General features: G+C 37.2%; 1 protein-coding gene across 35 annotated transcripts in view; it reads right to left on the bottom strand.

Annotated features, from left to right (window-relative positions):
- Positions 1 to 22884, bottom strand: part of NRXN1 (neurexin 1) — a 711718-nt gene that overhangs the window by 82334 nt on the left and 606500 nt on the right. For 12 of the 35 annotated variants that reach the window (XM_032683766.1, XM_032683739.1, XM_032683744.1 and 9 more), the window contains 2 exons: positions 17182 to 17271; positions 15440 to 15759 (listed from right to left, as the gene is read on the bottom strand). In XM_032683766.1, the coding sequence (XP_032539657.1) occupies positions 15440 to 15759; positions 17182 to 17271 (410 nt within the window). Of the gene's footprint in view, positions 1 to 15439; positions 15760 to 17181; positions 17272 to 17749; positions 17786 to 22884 lie in introns of all 35 variants that reach the window. The other 23 variants (XM_032683768.1, XM_032683767.1, XM_032683750.1 and 20 more) reach the window with 2 other exon arrangements.

Here is a 22884-nt window from a genome sequence, read left to right as displayed (position 1 = left end):
TACCTACGCAGTTACTCCGAATGAAGTAAAAGCAATTACTATTTTTCACATTTCGAAATTACATGGAGAGGATCGTCCATTCTCTTGCAAATTGAATTTCACAAGCCTTCAAAGCAATTTGGCTTAAGCTTGAGAAATAGACTCAGCAGCAGCTCTTTATCCGGCGGTAGTGGGGGAGGCCAGTGACTGTTATCACTGATTTCAGCAGCTGGTTGAAACCAGCACAAATTCTCTATCACCATACAAAATACAATTACCTTTTTTTACCCCCCTCATATGAGAGAAGAAAAAACCCTGTTTGTTTGAAAATCAGGACTGCAGCTTAACTTGAAATAGTTTCTTCTGTTCAGCTATATAATTTTAAAAACACGACAAGCCTGATTAATGCAGTTCAGTGCTGTGCATGCTGTACATCTGTAACCATTTACTGACCTATTATATATGGTGAAACTCACCTGGGTCAAACATAGTTTTTAACTGTGAAGGGGGCCTCAGAAGCTCTCCCATGCCCTGTCTCTGTGGATTGCTGATTTTGAACTAGTCACTTTGGCTTCTGTGTCTCTGCAAAATAAGCAGAGCAATCCCATCTCCTTAGCAAAAGCCACAGAGACGCCCTGATTGGAAAGGATGCGTTGGAAGTCAAATATCAGTATTAGTGCCATTACTTTCTTAGGAGTATGAAACTGCTTCGAGTAAAATAACAGAAAATTTGAAGGGAGGTTTCTCTTCTTGCCACAAAAGCTCCTTTAACGATTAAGTCATGGCTTCCCGGTGGCGTTCTCACCTTCGGTGTCCCAGCGAGTGCTGGATGCCCTTTACCCACCCCTCCAGAAGGGTGAAGGGCTTCTGCAAGCCCCATGTCACATCTGCAGCCCCTCTGCCAGTCTCAGATAACCCAGGGCATCCAAAATGCCATTGGATGCCTCTGTGTAGGCAACTGTTGAGTCCCATATCATCTCAGGCAATGTTCAAGTACTGACAATATCTGAGTCAGAAAACTGGTCAGTAAATTAAATGCACTGCCTGAAATGACAGGATAATATTCAGGAAAAGTGAGTCTTATCCCAGCACAAATCTATTGCTCTTAATTTGTCTTGTATAAATGAACATTGACTTTGGATCTAAGTCTTTGATCATTTGCAGATGCCATAGCACACAATATTGGTTTCTGAGTAGCTGCTGGTTTAAGGTTTGACTGCAAACCCAGGTTGTTCACTGTCACTTTGCACATCTTTCATTTGAAATTCTCAGCTCAACAGCACCTGCATTCTTCTTTTTATGCACAGCAAGAAAATTAGAATTTTGTAATTCGCATTCTCCTCTCAGCTACACTGATGCCCATAACTGAAGTCAATAGAGTTGTACGACTGTGACTGAGAATTTGGCTTGATGCATGAAACAGTGTTCTTTACGTGCCAAAGTTAAGGATCTGTTACCCTTTACTTTCTCTCCATGTCTGGTGCCAGGATAATACTTATTTCTGATCCAATTCTCAGACTTTGTAAGTAAAAAAAAAAAAAAAAAAGAAGATTAGCTTTCAGCTGCTTTGTACTAATGGCTTTTTCTTCTTTGAGAAACACTTCCTCTCAAAGAAAGAAAAATGTAGGAGGTCTGACAATACTAAGAAACTTGCCAGCATGGCCCAGGGAATTTGCAACAGACATTCATTCTCTCTAGCCCAGTGTTTGCAGTTTCCTCTTGGTCAATAGTGGCTACAAGTTATTCCACGCAACGTCTGCTTGTTACCCTCTGTGCTTTCAGTGGGTGCTTTCACTCGAGTTCCCAGAGCACATATGAAAAACCTCCTGCTTCCAGCAATAAATCAGAGCTTTGCTGCCAGCCCTGCCAGAAAGGACTGACATCAGTAGCAGAATCAGCCACTTTATCTCCACTCTTCTTCATCAGAGATGGGAACTTGGAAGAATCATCAAAGTTTGTGCTGGGGAAAGTTATACTAAAATTTATATTACAGCCTAATTTGCCATAATATTGACAGATCTGAGATCTGCTTTTATTTATGGTTATGTGTATTCATGTTTTATTTGCTAGCACCCTGTAACTTTTCAAGCGTCAACAAAACTGTTATAACTGTGAGATATTCTAAGGAAATTAATTTACCCTGTCTGACTTCTCAAAATGTCTTCATTGTCCAAACTTCATCTTTACAAAGAGGGCCTCTCAGCCCTTAAATACCTTCTATTCAAGATCCCACAGATCACTTCCCTCCCACAGGAAGTTAAATACAGGCTCTTGTGGCAAATATGACAGCAGAGTATGTAGGAAAACAATCTGTCAATTATTCATGTATTTTTAACTGTCAGTAGTGTGGTACAGCAAGTGGAAAAAATGGAGGAGAGCTGACAAAGTAATGAGCCATCTTCTCTGGAGATCACCAGTAAATGCTCTGCCGGTCACAAAGAACCACAATTAAGAGAATGCTGGCATTAATGATTAATGAGCTACTTAAAACAAGCAAATCAGAGTACACTTTACATGCCTTATCACCTGTAGGTGAGGTTTTGTAGGATGTAGTTCACAGATGTTCTACCTGGACTGAAATAAAACCATTCATTTAAAATTTTTGTTACAAAACCCTGTCAGATATCAGAATGACACCTCATGTCGCATCTTGATTAGAAAAATGAAAGAAAACAGAATTTCTTCTTCTGTAGAGAATGCATGAGAACTGATTCAGATTTTACCTTTAGTTTAGACCAAGGTTAAGTTGGCACCAAAATGGGTATTATTATTTCTAATTTCAAGAAAAGACTTGAAAAGCACATGTTTAAATCCCTTCTGATTCCAGCATTTACTTAATCATATGTTTAAAGAAAACACATATATTTAAATACTATCTTGAATAGGGATTCTTCTGCATACTGAGGCCCACATCTATCATCTGAAAAATCTCACATACTTTATTCACCAGTAATAAATATTATAAAATTTCTTTTTACAGTACTGAAAGAAAATAAAGCAATTTTAACTATTACAGCCAATACTCAGGTGATGAACCATTACAACTATATCTTACTGTTAATATATCTTACTGTAAATAAAGTTGTGCTTATACTGTGACTTTCACCAATGCCACTGCATTTTTCGCTTCTTTGATCAAGAAGGAGGTAAAGGAATGCCAACTAGGACTTTTACTCTAAATTCCTATTTTCTTCCATGGGCATATGGACCTTCCTTGTTAGCTGACTGACATACCTGAATACATTTCCTTTAATATTTCTCTTTTTTTTTTTTTTTTTTTTTTTTTTTTTTACCCCTAGTTCCATCTATTTAGGTCATATGAGTACAGTTTCTTACCCATGACCTTGCCAGAAAGAAAACCTGACATTTGGTTTGTTTTGCTAGTCAGCTGAACAGCATGAGCAAAGTTTGCAAGTAATTCTGTGGAAATTGTGTGCTTAAAATCCAATCATTACTTTAAATATGAGCATCTATATTCAGAAAAGCAGAAAACAAAAAACAAAGAGCTACACTGTGTTACAAAACCAGCCATACCTGGTCAGTTTAGAGGTTCATCTAGCCTGGTATTATTTCCTCACAGATGCCTGGGAAGAGCATAGGAATACAGCAAGGAGAAGCTAATACCTTCCGAGCATATAGTCTCCTAACCTTCAACAATTCACAGCTCAGACTTCTCATCTGACAAATCCAAGACTTTTCTTGTATCATCAGCATAAAGGGATAAACTTTACATAAGAGAAAAGGTATGCTTTGATGTTGAGAGGACTGTAGTGACTGTTGATGAACAGAAATAATGTGAAAGACACTTGTAGGCAATGCATTAGCTCTCCTGCTCAATCTTACCAGAAAAGAAAGTATTTACCCCATGAACTTCACTAGCGCCCCTTGAACAGGGCTACTGTGCTCACCACATCCTTAAGCATCCTGAAATTCACAGGCAGTGAAGTCTTGTTAGGTGATCCAGCTCATTTTACCACATCAGCCCAGGACCACAGGGGGAAAACCACAATACACCTCTTCTGATGTTGAATACTAAGTTAAAATAAACCCTTGTTGGTTCTTCAGTATTGCTAAAACTTCCACCTACTAAGATTAACAATGTTGTTCAGTGTTTATGATTATTATTTTAATATTGCACTAGAAAGAAAATGAAATTGCCATACGGTGGAATTATCATTTCAGACATCTGCTATCTCCCTCTTATGGAAAAACAAAGCACTTCAATCTATTCACAGAGTCAGGAAGCTGATAGCTATTTTTAATGTATAAAGATATTTATTATATGAAGATATTGAATTATGTGTAGGATTAAATTAATTGCAGGATTTTCTTCAGAGGCTTACCTGTATAACGCTAAAAACATAGATAATGGTCTCTATCTCTGTGGGGACTCATAGCACTACAAAAACTATTGCAAAAGTTCAAATACTGAGGTCAGTTAAGATTGCAGAGGAGGCACTGCCACAACAGATTTATAAAGCTTTTCAAACATTGATTGAAAACATTGGGCTGATCTCAGCCACTTACAGATTTATGTCTAATTAGATTAATATAATACACTCAAAAAATTTTTTAAACACTGGTCTTGTTTGAATTTTCATTTTGAATCTGTTTTTTTTCAGATTTGCCTGAACTTAACAATAAAGATTTTTAAAAAAATCACACAGAAAAAGGGTTGAACAGAAGATTTTCTTTTCTTTTGTTCTTGATATGCTCCTGATAAAAAATGAAAACCTAATTTAGGTAGTCGAAAATGATTCTTCCATCAATCATTGGAGAAAACAATAATCTCACCCTGACACTTCCTCTCCTGCATATGCTTTTAACCATGTCTGTCATTTCATAAAGAAAATACTACCACTGCCTTTATCTCTCATTTAATTATAATATGGCTGTTTGAATCACATCGGAAAATATTATTTCTTAGCCTATTCCTGTGATTCAAGCTACCATCATCTATCTCAGGGAGAAGAAATGTCAATGGCATTGTCAGGGAAATATTTTAGGTCTTTATGCTATCCTAGTTGGAGTTGGACATCACCACAAAAATATAAGTAAAAAATTATGTTTATACACTCAAATACATATGCAAATACTTTAATTTTTAGAAGGCAACACATATCTACCTATCACTGCTATCCTAAACTGCGGCATGATATATGAAGATATTGATAATGCTTTGGTATGGATTAAATCAGTTAATTAGTAAGTCCATTCACCTACTGAAAATGTATTCAGACTGTCATATTCAATACCTTTGGGAGCTTGGAATTAAGCAACTAAGTCTTAGCATTAATGTAAGGAATTATCAGCTTTACTGAACACATTCAGTCTAGATGGATGTCCCTCAAGCATTCAGTAAAACTCCCAGACACTTAATTTTAGGGAATTTGTGGCCTGATGAAACATAGAGACAGGATCTACACTCGTTTTCCCAAAATATGAGCTGAAATAGACAGAAGGACTTTTTAATACCAGCACATTTGTGAAAATCACAAGAGAATCTCGATAGGAAGAGAAAAGCAAATGATCTATTAGTCTGTGGAGTCACCTATGGCTACATAAACAGCAGAATGTCACTCTTGCTGTTCCCACCATCATCACAGTGTCTACTCAGCACAAATACTAATGTCCTGCTTTAAAAACCTGAAAATAATATGCAAGTGTCATTTAAGATATGTCCAAGGCCATTTATTCTTACCTCATCCTTTTTTTTTTTTAGTTCATGAAAATGTCAGAATAAATGTGTTCTCTGTATTTATAGTGTTATGCTGGGAGCCGAGAAAAACCTCTTGCAAGCTGTTGGCCATTTAAAAAGCCCTGGCAACCTCTTCGGTCTTTCTTCTGGACAGAATCCACCCATAAAATCCCAAACATTTAATACCTGGCTAGGTTTAAAGATGTCGCAAAATCATACAGCACATTATACGTTCAAAAGTTTTGTTCCCCATGTGAGCCTCTTTCTGCCAGGATCTGAGGGTGTGTCCAGCACCATGCAATCTCTTCATCTGAGCTTCCTCCCACATGATTTCTTTTCTTTCCAGAACTACTTCTAATTGACCTGCTGTGTGTTCTCCTAAAACTTGGTACTTCCACCACTGTGTTTCTAGATACTGACACAGTCCTTAATGATGTATCTGAATACATCAAAGCCATTAATGGATTTCATCTTCATCCTATCATCATCTCACAGCAGGGAAGTACTCATTTATTAGTGGAGATGAGCTGGAGGAAGATGGTATCCTTTCCCTTAGGTCAAAATACAAACCTATGTCTTTGATTTCTGTTTAATTGGTCAAAATTCCATCCTCTGGAGTGAATTTTAAGGAAATGGTTCCTATTTCTCAGTCCATGTTTCTATGGGTTTCTAGGAGAAAGTGGCGTAGTTAGATCCATGGAACAGCTTCAGTTCTTCACTTCCTTAATGCAGATGCCCCTGCATGCACCTTCTTGAGAGAAACTGGCAAGTCTCCCAGGTATCTTCGTTAAGCCCCTTCAGACACTTTACTGTTTGCCTTCACACTGAAAAAATTCCAATCTAATAACTTCATCTGGCTTTTATAAGTGTGTGTATGTGTGTGTATATGTATGTGTGCTTGCAAAACCACAGTGCAAAAAAGAGACATTTCAACAGAGCCATTAAGAGAAAGAAAAAACCATGCAAAGATGTAATACACTGCCTGGATGCAAAATTATTTGTAACAGAACTGCAGATCTTCTAAGTAAAGAGCATGGAGACATAAGTACTAGAAAGTATCTAACTCTGAAGTAATGCCAGTATATAAACAAAACATTAAGTGTCAGCTGTTCAGATCAACTGCTGAATACTAAATGAAAACAAATAAAGACAAATTTAGCCAACAGATTGAATTAAATAAATCAATAAATCATAAAATAATTATTGATTTATTCAAGACAGATATGGGATGTTGGTATTACCCACAGGGAAAAAAATAAAGGGTTTTTTTGAAGAAACCTTCCATACTAATTTATTAACCGAAAATAGTCCCAAGAATTTTTGATTAAAGAAAATGATCTGCAGTCTACGAAGCAGGCATGCCTGTGAATGAAGCTTTGGTCTTAATAACAGTAAGTGAGAAGAAAGGCTTCACACATTACTGTCAGCATCATGCTTAGAGGAAACCTCCGGTACCTAATACAGTTTATCACCTTAATTTTGAAGAGTTCTACTATATGCTTGGTGTTCAACAAAACATCAGTCTGTTGACTGTTGTAGATGGGTCCTTGCCAGCCATACATAAAAGCAGGTTGAACACTGCAACCTGCAGCAATTAATCTGATTAATTACATAAGGAAAGAAAATTCACTTCCCACCAGCTCCATGTGCTGTGGAAACTCTTGCAATCATGGTTGGCTGGAGCAGCAGGACTGGTACACTGCTGTAGTACACTGGGGGGGCTGCAAGTGTAGCAGAACATTGAAGCTGTGCTTTATCAGAGCTGGGTGCCTGCTTTGGGCTCTCCCTGCTGGGAGAGGAGAGTCACACACCAAGTCAATTTGCTTTTCTTTCCCTCGGCTTTGAGGAATCATACACAAAAGAAATAGAATGTATTAATTCGTGCTTTCTGAAAGGAAATTGTGTGAGCCAAGTTTGTAAAACACATAGTACTTCAATCACAGAAATTCACCAAAGGAAAAGTGAACAAGATCTTCAGGCTTACCACGGCTCCAGGGAGTGATAAGGGGACTGAACGACTATCGCTTTCTTTTCACGGGAGAACAGCAACTCTCAGACACAATACAAGGATTTCTATCCTGCAAGACTACTGAGAATCAGTAGTGACTGTAACACTCAGCCCTTTTCAGCCATCCCAAATGCAGAAAAGTGCATTACAGCTATGTGACTGCATGGTTATGGGTCACCACCTCTGCAAGAGCCTCTTGTTCCACCTGGGTGAAACAATCCCATTTCCCTATAATCCTGATGTAATGATGTTTGTTTAGTGTGCTGGCAGGCACTGAGGAGGAACAGCAGACAGATAAGAGAGTATGAGAGAAAACCAAGCACTGCTTCGTATGAGAGGACTGTTCCTAAGAAAGAGGTTGGAAAAAAAGAGCTGTGAACGTGAGGGAAATATTTCTCCAACAACAAATCACTGGCTAACTTTGGGTGTGACTTTGCTCAGCAACTGTTAGACACCATGTTCCATGGTACGCAAAGGGACGTTTTAGAAATATTACAGTCCTAACACGACATGAGCAACTTACTAGGAATAAAGAAAGGCAGCATGCTATGAAAAAGCGTTGGTACCAAGATGATGTTTGCTCTACTTGAAAGCTAAAGTTCACCATATTTAAATATGGTAATGTGTCAGAATCTGAGACTGGATAAAATTAAGCTGGGTTAAAAAAACCCCACATAATAAATCAAACTGTATTAAAAGAACATGGTCAATTAAACATGAAAGAACAACAAAATCGAAGCGACAAGTGGCTTCAGATCCTTTTTTCCAAAATTGGAACTTAAAAAGAAACTCTTATTTGCAACTAATTAATCAATAATTTATGCAAGTGTCTGGTCAATCTCTGGATACTATCACTGCTGTAATTTCATTTACAAGCATTTTTTTCCCTATGCATACACACTGTAGGGAGTGGTTTCAAAGCAGTGCTCAAGGTTTTATACATATCCTACTGGCTTAATGGAAGTTGCATGGTTTGGCTTCATTTTTGAGGGGCTGGAAACCCGTGGTGCCTCTTGAAGCTAATCCACAGCAGAGCCAAAGACAAAGCAGAAGCCAGTCTTCTCTGGACCGTATAGTGCAGTAGAACTGAAGTAGCATTGCTGATCAGGTCCAGTTGTTTTTGTGCCTGTAGTTTTCCAAGCAACAGGTTAAGATTTGCCTTTGGTGGTCCAGTGTGCTGCAAAGTGCCTGTACGAACTGCTCCTCTCCAATAAATGCTAACAACAAATGTTAACAGCAGGTCTTATCCTCTGAGCTTGGCACAAAGCTCTGGTTACAGAGGTGAAATTCTCTGTAGACTACAGAGCTAATGACAATCACTATTATTTCGGAGCTCTGTGGCAAGGCTGCATGCACAAAAGCCTGTATTTCTTAAGGAACTAACTTACACATTAAGGGCAGCGTTGTAGTCCTTATACCTGTGAGCGTCCTAGGATTAGATTTTAAAAACCATTGACGTAATATGGAAGCATTAATGAGTCTGAGAAACTTTTGGAAACCTCATTCTAAGCACACATACACTTTGTTTTTGCTTTTTAAACACAAACCAGGGGGAAACCTGGCTCCATAATACACAACAGGAGACCAGAACAGGCACCAGAACTGACACAATGTGGCTTCTCTGGGAGCTTAATGTCCTTGAAATCTTTATGCCAAAAAGAGATTTGGCTGACTTGGTCAAGGGATTCAGTATTTATTAAAAGGGAGAGACAGACAACCATGCGATCTCATAAGTCATACTTGAAAATAACAAACCAATGAGCCAGTCCAACAGGCAAGTGTGCTGAATGCTGCTTTTCTAAAGCCACCCTATTTATACAACTTCAGCACTCCAGCTGAAGAGCCAATATTCAATATGCAAATATATTGCAGGAGAACAGGAAAGTCAGATGTGATCAGGTAGCAAATATTAAAACAAAGATTGAGAATTTTAATGTTCGCTGTATCTTGTTTCCAATTTTTTAAGAACTTGAGTGTCAGTTACGTTGACAATTATGTTTTAAAATAATTAAACAAATTATCAAAAATCACTACAAGAAAATAAAAACAGTTAATGCGCTATTTTAAACAATAACAAAGAAAAAGGGCATGGACCTCATGCATTTCTGTCAATCTGCAATTGAAACATGAGCACTTCACAACTACCATAGCTGCACAGAGATCCTGCTGCAAATGAGATTTGTCCTTAACGCTCGAATTTCCCAGGATCTGTCACCTAATGAACACACATGGGCGCTGAGCACTGTGATGCTGGAAGCTGTGATATTCACTTTACACTAGTGAGCATCTGTTGCATCAAATCCTTCTGATTTACCAGACCCATGGGGAAGAGTGTTAACTACTGGGGCCAATGAACTCTGGTCTAGTTGGTGTGACTGTCCAGAGGAAGAAGGTGAAGCAGTGAGGATCCATGGAAAGAATACAATGGGTGTGCACAGAAACAGGACATTGAAAACCATACAGTACATAATTTTAATCCAAAATGGGTGGAAAATACTCATCCTCCTATTAATATTAACTGCACTGATGTAATGATCAGTATGTCTCCATAAAATATGTTCCCATTTGCTATCCTGTGTAGAGGTCATGTATTCAACTACCATTCTTAAAACAGAACTCTTTCCATGGAAAATCCCCCTGTTTTCTCAAATGCTTATTTTTATTTGGCAGGTGAAGATGCTGAGCCAAGCCTGTCATTGTCCCTGCAACAATGAATACCATTTAAATATGCTGCCTCAATAGATGTAAAGAAACATACCCTTCACCTGATGTATGCCCTCCAAGGCAACTGACCAAATTTCAGTTCATTGATTTAATTCTGCTTGACCAAAAATCAGTGCCTATTGTTCCAAAACATGTAATCATCTCACAGTATATTGCAATTGCTGGTTAAATGGTTTAGTGTTATTGATAAGAACTCACACTGATGAGAACAAAGAGGATTGCCAGAATCCCTTATGGAAAATAAAAAAGCTATTTAGCACACAATTTTCAGAAACAGTTTCCAATGCATGAGAACAGAGGCTGCTCTGTGGATGGGCTGTCATAATCAAATCCTTAGAAAGGGATGAGAAATGAGCATATTATTCTTGATTTACTATCACTTCATTTATGATTTCCAGTTAATACAGATTCACAAAGCCGTGCCAAAAAGATACTAAAGGCCTGATTGGGCTTTCCTAATTCAAGCAAAACCCATTCTCTAAATCCTTTTGAAGCCTTTCAGACTTCTGCCAACTCTTGCAATTTTTATTACCAGCCTTGCAGTACTCTATGTTTTCCTTAACATTCCAGCTCCTGGAGTTCTACAATTGTGAATCTTTATTTTCAGTTTTAAAAGATGTTTATCACCTTCATGACTGAATAGAAAAACTTGCAAATGAGACTTTTAAAAAGTGTTAAAAATAAAAGAGAAAAAGAAGGAAGAAGTTAACTGTATAATTTTGCTGAATAACTTCATAAAAGGGGTGATATTCTTAGACCAAATTCATGATTTCTGAGCTCCAGTGCATACTTATGGCTCACCAGAAGTTAGCAGCACACAGCTGCATATTTTCACCTAACAGAAGTTCTGTTCTTGCAATGCTTAAGTTTGGGAATTTCTTTTCATGTTCATAAAGGTATGTAAAATTTTGAGCCTCCTTCCATACAATGTGGGGGAAACAAAGGACCTTTCCTGCAATCCTCTGTTCCCATGCCAGTGGTCATGGCTTCCCTCAAGTGCCAATGGCAAAGTGAGAAGTGAAGCAGAGAAAACCTCTCACTGACCATCCAACTGGTGCCAATTTTGCACCAACTGCCTGACCAGGCAGCCCAGTCCTTAAATTGCCTGCTCCAGAGTCTACTGTAAGCCATGTGGTGATCCTACAGGACAGCTGTAGCTGAGGGCTGCTATCTGGAGAGTCTGGATAAAAAAAGCACAGGCAGTAAACTGTTCCTCTTACAATAGGTGCAAATCCACATGTTGCTTTTTAACACTGAAACAACACAATACTTTCTTTATTTCCCTCTTCCTCTCACCCCCTGATTTCCTCTTCTTTTTTCCCCTCCCTGATACCTTTTGTTTATCCTGTAAGATATCAGAGGCAGGGACTTTCACTTTCTATGTGTTTACACAGTGCTTTGCATGAAGGCTGACACCTAGAGATGCCATTATAATCAAAGGTGGGGTAAAGGGGAGGATTTTAAGGTACTGAGGAAAATAAGGCATTCACCTACCATTGACATTCAATAAGCTTTGAGTACCTTTCTCCCCTTTGAAAAATTTGCATTTCCAAGTGCTATAATTAAGATGTCTGTCATCACCAAAATATTCATTGTTAAAATATGACACTGTGTCCAAGAGGGAAAGCCTTCATTTAGAGCAGAGTCACTAACAAAAAGCTTTTTTTTTCTCAGAAGCATTAAGACCTCATTTGTCTAAAATCATGCACAACAGTATTCAACATACTTTCTGGAAGTCCCATGTATATCTTGTATCATATATTGCAATTATTAGATATCTGTGAAGAAGCATGCACTCTGTCAATTACACATTGTAGGTTTTTTAAAAGAACATTTCCTATAAATAAAGACTTCAATGATCTGCTTTAACTATTGTAATATTAAGTGAATTCAATACCTCAGCAAATGGAGCAAACAATCTCCAACTGATTAGATCATATGCTTATATTCTATTTCAAACCTGCACTGGTTTGCAGTAATGTAAGGTTTTTTCATTAGCAATTGCTGTTCAGCCTCATATTTTCTTCAGTAACCTAATTAATGCTAGAAATGTAACTTTTCTTCTTGTGCACTACAGTATGTCAATGTATTTGGCACTCCTGCAGAGGTTACAGTATGTCAATGTAGTTGACACTCTTGGAGAGGTTATATATAAGTAAAAATAGGGGGGGGAAAAGTAAAGGACAAAAATGAAAGGGAATGAAGAAATTAGAAGTAGATTTTTCATGAGATGTTAAGTGCCTTTATCTCCAGTGACACCAAGATGGAAAGTCATTACTCAGCACCCTGCAGGACAGACTCGTGGGAGTCCTATGGGTCACTAGCTCAGAAATTATTACATGCAGGTAGAATAAGAAAACAGGCATTAATGAAGAGAAAAAGTTATGTCCTTAATTTGATTTAGGAGCTTCCTAGGTCTTTGTAGCATGAATAGTTTTGTAGACAAAATTCAGCTCTGACTTTGGGATGTTATCAATCTCCTTAATCAAATCATAGGCCTGACTGCAAACTGTGTTCCAGTACAGTCCCTGACTAATTATTTGTATAGTCGTACTGACAACAGAGATTCTACCAGGCAGGACATGGAGGCATAGCTGAAGTCAAGAAGGGCTCAGTTATATACTCGGGATGCCATGGGCTGTAGTGATGTTACTATCAAATGCTTTCCTCAGAAATGTTGATTTCAGGCTCACAGATACAGAGTATCCCCATGGGCTACATGAGGGACTTGTGCCAGCCAGGCTAACAGGTGAGAAAGGCTGATCAAAACCTTCACCTTCAGAACGTGTTTTGGTGAGTTGCTGCGCACCTCTGGATGCTCCTGGAGCCTGCTGGAAGCTCCTGATGGTGGAATATCAAAGAGTAAATGCTCATGGTATCTTGGTATAGCTGCTACAGCCAGAAAGGGAGGAGCAAATGGCACAGCTGCATTGAGGTCACTCAACTCCAGTGGCAGCAAGGTGCTCTAAAAAACTGAGCAGATGCTCTGATAGAGTCGATAAGGGCCTCATCTTATTTTAGGTACCACAGTCCAGAAACAATACATCTTCAGAAGATCATTTTGCCTAACTGTCTGTTTCCCCTCTTCAGAAAAATTTACACCTCACCATAGTTGTTAGCTTAAGAAAATTTTCTTCCAAAAATAAGCCATCGGAACACCTCAAAAAGAAAAATCTTAGTGCCAAACATGCAAATAGTGTGCAAATCATACTGGGGAATATTCCCAGAAATTGAGGCCAAATGGCAAAGCAACTATACCAGTAAACTCCCACTGCCTACAAATCGTGCAAGGTGCCAACTGGGAATGGTCTCTGTGACATTCTACCTGACAAATTTTGCCTGGAATTTACCTGAGAGAGTGGCAGAGCCCAAAAGTGTGCTATGAACTGATAGAATGGTTTAACTTAGTTTAATTTTAATTTAGTAACATTAATTTAGCCCAAACTCTTCCACACTGCGAGGGTGTCTTGCACTTTTACATGCAGATCTTCCTCTTGGTAAATTTGATGAAGTCTTAGATCTTTCTGCTACGAAATACTGAGATCAAACTAGTTGGATAATACAGTGGGATATACTATTTAAAACAGAATTAGTAACAAAGAAAATTTATTGCCTATTTAATAAAAACACTGCAGCTTATTACAGTAATCATTAAAAAAGCTGCAACCTGCAAGTCAAAGTGATTTTTTTTTAAAAGCTCCCTTTTAACTTAAATGTACTGCTTCACTTTTTTAAATAAAAATTTTTACTTTTATTTAACTGTAGTTTTTGGTCTATGGTATAAAGCACAAAAAGATACTACAGACAGAAAAGCTGAAGTGTCAAGTTTGACGCCCTGATCAAATTCAGTCTGTGGTTTGAGTTTTTATGCAGAAAACAAGCAACTTGACCTCAGCCTATGAGTCTAATCAGCATGTTCTCCTCCATTCTTGAGAAAATTAACCTCATTCATCACATCATGCTCCTGCTCATGATGCTTTCTGTGTTCCTTGTCCTACTTCTGGATCTCAGGAGTGTAGCTGTCATGGCTTGATGGCACAGTGGGCACACAAGCAAGCATGTGAACCAAATGAACCTAAGAAAAGCTTTTAGAATTGTACCTTTTGTTTTATGTTGGTTTAGGTTTTTTTGTGGACTTTTTTTGTGGGTTGTTTTTTGTTTTTTTTTTCTTTTGAAGACAGAATAAATGTAAAAAAAGTATTCTCCACCACAGAAATGCCTTGATAAGTTTTAGGTTTTTAAAGCACAACGTCTGAATGCTTTTACTTAGGGTATCCCCAAGATGAAGGTACTTAATTCACTCACCTGTTTTTCCCCCTCCTTTTCCCAATAATTAAATTCCCCCACATATTATACAGAGATCCTGACAAAATCTGAAAGCAACTAAATATATCACTAAATTCATGAGATGCAAATGACCTCAACAAGCAGTAAAGAACAGCCTCTGACTTGAAGCCTGGTGCACAGTGCTCTTAATTCCCTCTGCTGCCACTGCTTCTTATGAGGAATTCTGCCAGAGAAGATGATCAATCATGGGACTTAGAGAAAGTGCTAATTCCCTCTTTTCCAGCCTCTTACAACTTTTTGTCTTCACACCTCCTTCCTGTTCTCTCTTAAAACTGGGTCTCTTTTCTCTATCTCATGGATAAAGTCATCACTCCATTTCATTATCTCTAATTCCAGACATCCTGCATTCCTACACTGAAAGTAATCGATGTAAGCCATCAGAGGAAGAAAGAATATTTAAAAATATGCAGCACTATGAAGATGGATGACAGGGCAATAAAACTCAGCACAAGAACAATCTGAACTGGTAAGTTTGCCTAATTTAGAAGAACAGCAAAGTCTTTACTTTCCCTCTAAATGCTGATCAACATCACATCCATGAGCCATGTATGGTGCAGAACTTTTAATTGTAATTCATGCATTTCTTCAACAGGAACAATTTCATCTGCAGCGTGAAAGTGATATAGGAAGCCACACTCCCAAAGATGGGAACATATTCTCAAAAGGTGAGGAAGGGGACTAACCTGACCAATCGGTTCTTTTGTCGGGGCCTTTCCTCTTCTAGCAGTGCTCGTGGCCAAAGTGGTGGTTGTTTCCATGACTGACGTGGACATCTCAGACTGCATCGCTGTGGCTGTGGACTCGGTTGTCATAGAGGAAGGCACTTCACCAACAAGTCTCACATTTCCTTCTATCACGATGTTGGCATCGTTTTCTGCTGCCATATTCAGAACTTTCAAGCCATTGTAGTAAAGACCAGAGAGCTGGCCTTGGAAAGGGTGGCCACGTTCCTTGCCTCCAATTTTTATGGTTGCTTGGCTATTGAAGATTGTGAGCTGACGCCCTGTGAAGATAATATTATATACATGCAAATATGTTGACTGTGAACACTATACTCTACACGAGTGATAACAGATTGTCATGGGGTGAAAAATGAGAGCAATAAACTATAAGAAAAGGATTTGACTCATAATTCATTGCTTTTTAATGAGGTGTCCATGAAATGCATAAATTTTGAAGGCATTTTTGTATTTATTAGTTTACAACTTTTTGGGATTTACATGTTTTTTGCTAAAAGGCCAATCAAATATACTTGCAAACGTGTTTAGCACTACGTGTGATACCCCTCTCCCTGAAAGCAGTGTTAACCTTTTGGTGCGTCTCAAGAATGCCAGGTTTCTAATTCCTTAAGATAACTTTTTCTTCAAGTCTGCCAACATTTAAAAGTTTTTGTTTGGTTTTTTTTTCCCACGCAATGCAGCATAGAGCCTATAGCTTTATGTACATGTGAGTTTATGTATGTATAGACATATACAAATATGTATATACACACAGACAAAGTTTATATATATGCCAACGAGTCATTAGGTCAAGTAAATTTTAAGGAATTTATGCAGTAATCTGTCACATCTCTATATAAGTGAATATTTACATTTTTGTTTCCTTTTCATATTTAAATGTTTATTTTCCTTCAACATACACACTGAAAAGAAACACATGGTTCGCACTGAGTATCTCAGAGGCAGATTCAAAAATAGATGTCTGATTGGCTTTCAGCAAGGCTATCAATTAAAATAAAAGATTTTAGATGTAAAAGCGGCTTCAGAAATGATACACATACCGATGGAGAAATCATGGCACATTTCCATTAAACAGAGAAATCCTCAGCAACAGTACCACTCTTAGTAAATAGAATAGTCACTTTAGCAGATTGGTTTCTGCTCACAAAAAGCATGCACACAACTTTAAGTTCTGTTTTAATTAGTGTTTGTTCCAAAATCCCCTTAGAAAGTTGCAAACGTTAAAGGGACTTCATTTTGATTGGCAATTCATATTGCCCACTATTTAAGATACCTACAGTTTAAACAAATTTTTTTTCAGGACCATAATGAAGATATCATAACTACACATATTTTTAGTTAATAATTTAGATGCTGGAACATGTAATATAATCTATGAATGATTTATAATTTTTGGTTAATGTTTGCTATGAGTACCTTCATAGATTGAGTTAGTGGATTATATTTAACAGTCCCTTTAACCTTAAGTTAACAGGGTAAGATTATTAAACAGCTGGTACTTCTAGAAATGTATAGAAATTATTATACAAGGTATGCAAATATTACTCTATATTTTACTTTTTAAAATTTGTTTTAATTTAGTTTTACTGAAATTTATTTTTTATGTTTATTAGTGTTACAATGAAGTACTACTTGGTTATGTTCAAATTATTTTTTTATTTGAAGTTTTAATCAATGTTTTTTACCTTTGTCGAGTAGCCATTCATCAACTACTCGACCAAGTCGATATGGAATTCGCTGTCTAGCAATCGCCAGGCGCTCGTTATCATTGTTTCCTTTAAAGTTTAAAGAGACATTTCATTGGTTAAAATCTGTAAGGTCAAAGGTTAAAAGTTAATACTTAAATCTTGAGCTATACAGTTGCCACATGATTTTTTGAAATTTGGAATTTTAAAAAGTGCTACCTAGAACATTTCATGGTTCAGACTTTTCATTCATTCATTTATTTTATTTTAGCAAACAAAATTATTCCTATGTTAATTGAAAATTAGAAATCTGCATTTGAGCTAGGTTATTAAACTTATGTTATAGACAGACCCAAAAAAACAAATTTAAACATCATCGAATGGCTTTACAAAAAAATGATAGTTGACCTCAGGGTTTTGTCTTTTTTGATGTTTCTTATTAACTAGTTAAACATGTTCAGGTGAAACAGGTTTAAGTTTTCAAAAGACATCCAACCTCTCACTCCAGGTTAGTCATTTAAAGAAGAAGAAGAACAAAACTGTTAATCACCATCTAAGGCACACTTACTTCTGCTGTCTAGTAATAGTCCTGCTGTACTTATTCCTAAGCAGAAAAAAAAATACATACTTCTTTGCTTCATTTAAATAAAAACCGGAGATTCAAATATATGGTACAGAACAGAGCAGGGTATTCACAGTTTGTACGTTCTCTTAGGACTCATTCACAGTGTCTTGAAGGAACACCAAGGCTTTGACAAAAGTGACTTCTGAAAGGTAGCCTGGTTCTGAAACATGGATGTGCTTGAAAATTTAGCAAGAAGCCATCTGCAGTGAGGTTTCATAAATTAAGAACTAACCAGAACTCGGCAATGCAAAGGGCAAACTTGTCATATTTGCAAACCATATCTATTTTCAGTCTGTGCATAGATCTTTGATTTCTTTAACTAAAACACTGAGATAAAATAATGCTGGTACGGTCAGAGAAATAGCAGATGAGGAATAATTAGCAAAACAATTTAAATATTTATTTCTAATTATAGTTTTTTTCATTTGATGTAGGTGTGATCCCTCAGAAAATCATATCTTCTACTTAGGAGAATGGCAAATCAAAAGACTTCCTTCAATGTATAGGCTTTTGGTGGCAGTAGAGTTTTAGACCAACAATACCTTTTTCTTTCATTGTATTGGTTCATATTAGTAAAGAATCTGAGAGGTAAGAAGAGCCAGATGAGTAAAAAACAGTCATTAATAATTCATGTCCAAATCCAAAGTCAATCTTATTATTATTGTCTTTGACTTCAAAACCCACCAAATCAACCAATGAATCAAGTCCTGTATCTGCAGTGGAAATATAAGCACATGATGCAGTAAGCCCACATAATGTTCAGAAAGATGTGTTCTTGATCTAGAAGGATCCTACTGCTAATTATCAAATGAAAATATTATAGAAATTCAGGAGATCAATGTTCTAGTTTGACAGACAATTACAAGTCATAACAGGTTTGCAGTATAATAGCCCCCCAAAATTGCAAAAGAAACACCTTCTGTGCCAAAAACTATGGTGGTTTTATGCAGATTCTTATTCTGCAGTGACATGAACTGCTATTTGCCATGTTTCATGCATCCCTCATTTGGTTTAGCGTGGACATAATTTGCTGTGCCAGAAGCGGACCTATTTTCTTTTGAGAGGATGGCTTTTTCCTATTCATTTTCCAGTACAGAATCATAAAATGGTTTGGGTTGGAAGGGATATTTGAAGACCATCTAGTCCAATCCCCCTGCCATAGGTAAAGACATCTTTCACTAGATCAGGCTGCTCAAAGCCCATTCAATCTGACCTTGAACCCTTCCAATGCTGGAGCATCCACAACTTCTTTGGACAACCGCAGAAGATGGTTCCACAACTTCTTTGGCTGAATGTGCTATGTGAACTTCTATATGTCTGTCAGTATTAAAAAGTGCATGGTCATATGTGTGTGTGTGTGTGTGTGTGTATGCACATATAAAATATGTACATTTTGCTCTATTCCCAACTTTCAGAAACATTTTTTGTAAAGCAATATTTTACTGAAACTTTTCCTTTCCTATTTCTCCAAGAAACTGAAAATTTAGAATAAAACACTTCAGAACACAACTACTGTGATGATGTGAGAATACAGAAAGTTTAATATTTTTTTCCCTGTTGTGATCTTTCAAATTACTTTCCTTCATCCTGGGCTCCTTCTCTTACAAAAAACTTTTTGTTACTAAGTGGAAATTTGAGAAGTACAAGTAAAAGCATAAGAAATGTCATATGACCAACACAGGAACAAAAATAAATGGTATGATTCTCCATGTTTCTGTTCTGGATTTGTATCTTCAATTAAAATATGTACATATATATGTACACCTAAATCAATGAGGTAATAACTTATTTTCTCTGACAGTCAGTTACTTTTAACACATTTAGCTTTTCAATAAGATGTTTCTACAATTTTTATTGAGGTATTATCAGCTGAGTCACTAAGTGAGAGAATGTCCTATTTCCAAAAGGTTTCCTTAACCTAAACCAAATGAATCATAAGATTTGGTTGCGGTTGGGTACTTTTCTTTTTTTTTTTTTGGTAATCTATATTTAAAAAAATTAAAATTGGTGGAGTGGGTGAGATTCTTCTATTGCATTTATAAGAAAAAGGCTAAGTTGTTCAGAGGAGGTTTGTGGGAATAAGGAATCCACTAACATAATGGAAAAAAGTCCCATGGATAGACGTCATCATTCACTCATCAACACACTCATCATTTACACACTGTTACTCACTGGATGCCTTTCCTGAACAAATGCTCTCTAGAACTCAGAAGAACAGTTATGTCAAAGTGAAACACTGTTCACAACAGTGTATATTGGGAAGGCATTAAACTACGTTGTTATTCAACCAGCAGGTGTAAATCAGGTGTATTTGGTAGAGGAACTCCCTGCAGTCACCAGGCTGGATCCTTAATGCTCTTTCACCCCTCTACTGTAATTCCATCACTAACACGGGATTTATCCTAGACAGGGTTTATTCCTGCCTCCACTGTTACTACTTGGCAGCTGCTCCAGAACATCTCTATGGTAATCGTGGAAACTCCTCTGTGAATTAACAGCATAAATTTAGTCTTGGCCAGCTTATACATTTCTTTGAATTATTTCATTAAAACATACAGTATGTATGTTTTTTGAGAATATTGCACCCTATTATAATGTGATTCTATCAATAAATTATGTTTTATACTAACTGCAGCAGCCTTTCACCACTGGGAGCAAAATTTAAATGAAAAGCAAGGAAATAACAATTTGATTTGTAAAGGTCACACAAAAAATAATTGCTGATTACATTAGCCCATTCCTCGTCAGAGGAAAACTGCATATCAATTTGACACTATTACATTAGCTTAAATTCTTCTAGTGTATAATAAAAATGGAAGGGCTAGGGGGAAATGGTGTGGAACTTATCCAGATTTAGTTTCAAGGAGAACACACAGGTTTAGTAATGATGAAAGTAGTAGACACATAAGTAACTTTACAACTACATTAAAAAAAATTTATATGTAGCATTGAAAATCATGGAAACAACATTAAAAGTAACAAATATCCTATTAATACATCCTGAAAAACAAGCATCTTTTCAATAATTGCTGCTTCTCAAACAGTTGGTTTGGGTCATACACTCAGTTTCAATGAATCTGGATAGCCCCACTGAATTCAGTAAAACTGTGTGCATTTCCTTCATCTTATACTCTCATCCCCAGTAGAGAAATCATAAATACCACAGTTTGTTTTTCTCAGGAGTATTCAGTGCACGTTTTTCTACCTTTCTTTATTTATGTTTGTTTTTTACCAATATGGTGAACCACGAGTAACTTCTTCGGTAAACACAATTCCAGGAAGGTTAATAAATTTTTTCATACTCTAAATAAACCTGTGGCTTTGAGATTTTATTTCTGTTACCCATCTGAAAGATTAAGTGCCCTGGCAGGGATCCTTTCAACCATAATTCATATAAAACAACCTATATGCCTAAACCTTAATTGTAGACAGCTATGTGACTATCCAGCATTACTCTTGGTTATATGGCTAAGATTTCTTTGATTAAAAAAGCTGTGTAGAAATGATTCACTCAGGATGTGCACCATGACATTGTCCAACCTGATTGAATTCTAGCTGGTTTCATTCTTTTGCCAAATAGATAATATTTTGTCACAACAGACTGTTAATTTTGTACGGGCAGAAAGTCTTCAAGGGAATAACAATAATTCTAAAGAATCAAGGTAGGCAGAGAGGAGAAGCAAAGGTCAAATCTTTGAGTCACAGCTAAATCTTGTGTCACGATTGAGAAGAAACAGTCAAAAAAAAAAAACTTTAATCATACCTTTATATCTATAGGTCAGCTGGGACAAACCAACTATGTGAACTTCACTAATATGTATTTTATCCCTGCTGATTTATTATATTGTCAGGGCTGGAGTGTAATTCTATTTTGTGCTCTGAAATAAAGGTGTCAGTTATTGATGTGAAATAGCAGCATCCTTGAAAGAGAATAAGTAAGAAGGTTGAAAACTGAGAGTCTGTGAAGAACAACCTAGACTAGAGAATATTTTCTTTGAAATAAACCCTTTAGCAGAATACAAATTCACATGGGTAGTCCCAGTGATCTGTTAGGGAAATAAATAACAAAATGATGAAACCCAGGTCTATCTCCATTTATAAACTACCCTCTCTCCCTAGTTTTGTTCATCATGATCTTGACACTGCTATTTCTGAATATCAGAAATTCTGAATATATCTGCAAGAGGAAGACAGAGACCCATATCATTCCTCCAGATGTAGTTAGGGATGTACTCTGACTGAAGTGTCACCTGCATGGCAGTAGAGGGAGCCACAGCAGCTCTGTGACACAGGGGCAAACAGTCCACGTATCATCTCATATGGCCAGGCAAGAATAATCTCAGTAATGGCCCATACCAAAGTTTTGAATCATCTATTACTATTACTGTGCACACATGTAATAGTGTGCTTGAGACTGGCTGCATGGGCTAGAAGAGAAGTAGTCCAGGTTAACCTCAGGAAATCACTGCGTTTGTGGGGGACACTGCTTTGACCTATATTTTTGCTGAGTGCTTACAGATTTGTCTATGTGGTGTTTGATCCAGGAATGAGCTCTAGATGGATCAGATGAAGCCACGTGACTTTTTCTGTTGCTAGAAGTTGTCAGCTCTGCTTGTTACAATGTGTAGATGAGGTGTTGGGAGAGATAGAGGGGCATAGAGTGGTGAGCCTCGGAGACTATTGTACAGGGAGTTACATATCCAGAAGGCTGATTTGGGCCTCCTCCAGTGTTCAGAGGGAAGGTACACACACAGTTGCAGCATATGAACACTTTGAACAAACCTTACCATCAGCTTGGCGAGGAGATAAAAGTGCAAAGAAACTCTCAAGTTACAGAAAGAACCTGTAGCAAATAAGTAAGAGCGCAGCTCTTCAATGGCTTACCTTTTTGAGAAAATTTAACCTATAAAGAGAGAAACCACCATGAGGTATAACTTCTCCAAACTTTGAAGTCGTCAAGCCTGGCAAGTTTATATTAAATGACCATAATGTAATATGACCCTTTTCACCCTACAGGAACTCCCAAATTCCTTATAATGAATTTTAAGCATCCAAAGACACTATTTTCTCCCAGAACA

The sequence above is a fragment of the Chiroxiphia lanceolata genome, chromosome 3 (assembly GCF_009829145.1).
Source record: "Chiroxiphia lanceolata isolate bChiLan1 chromosome 3, bChiLan1.pri, whole genome shotgun sequence".
Classification (NCBI taxonomy): domain Eukaryota; kingdom Metazoa; phylum Chordata; class Aves; order Passeriformes; family Pipridae; genus Chiroxiphia; species Chiroxiphia lanceolata.
Note: the sequence above shows the minus strand (reverse complement) of the source record. Positions and strands in the feature narration are given on the sequence as shown.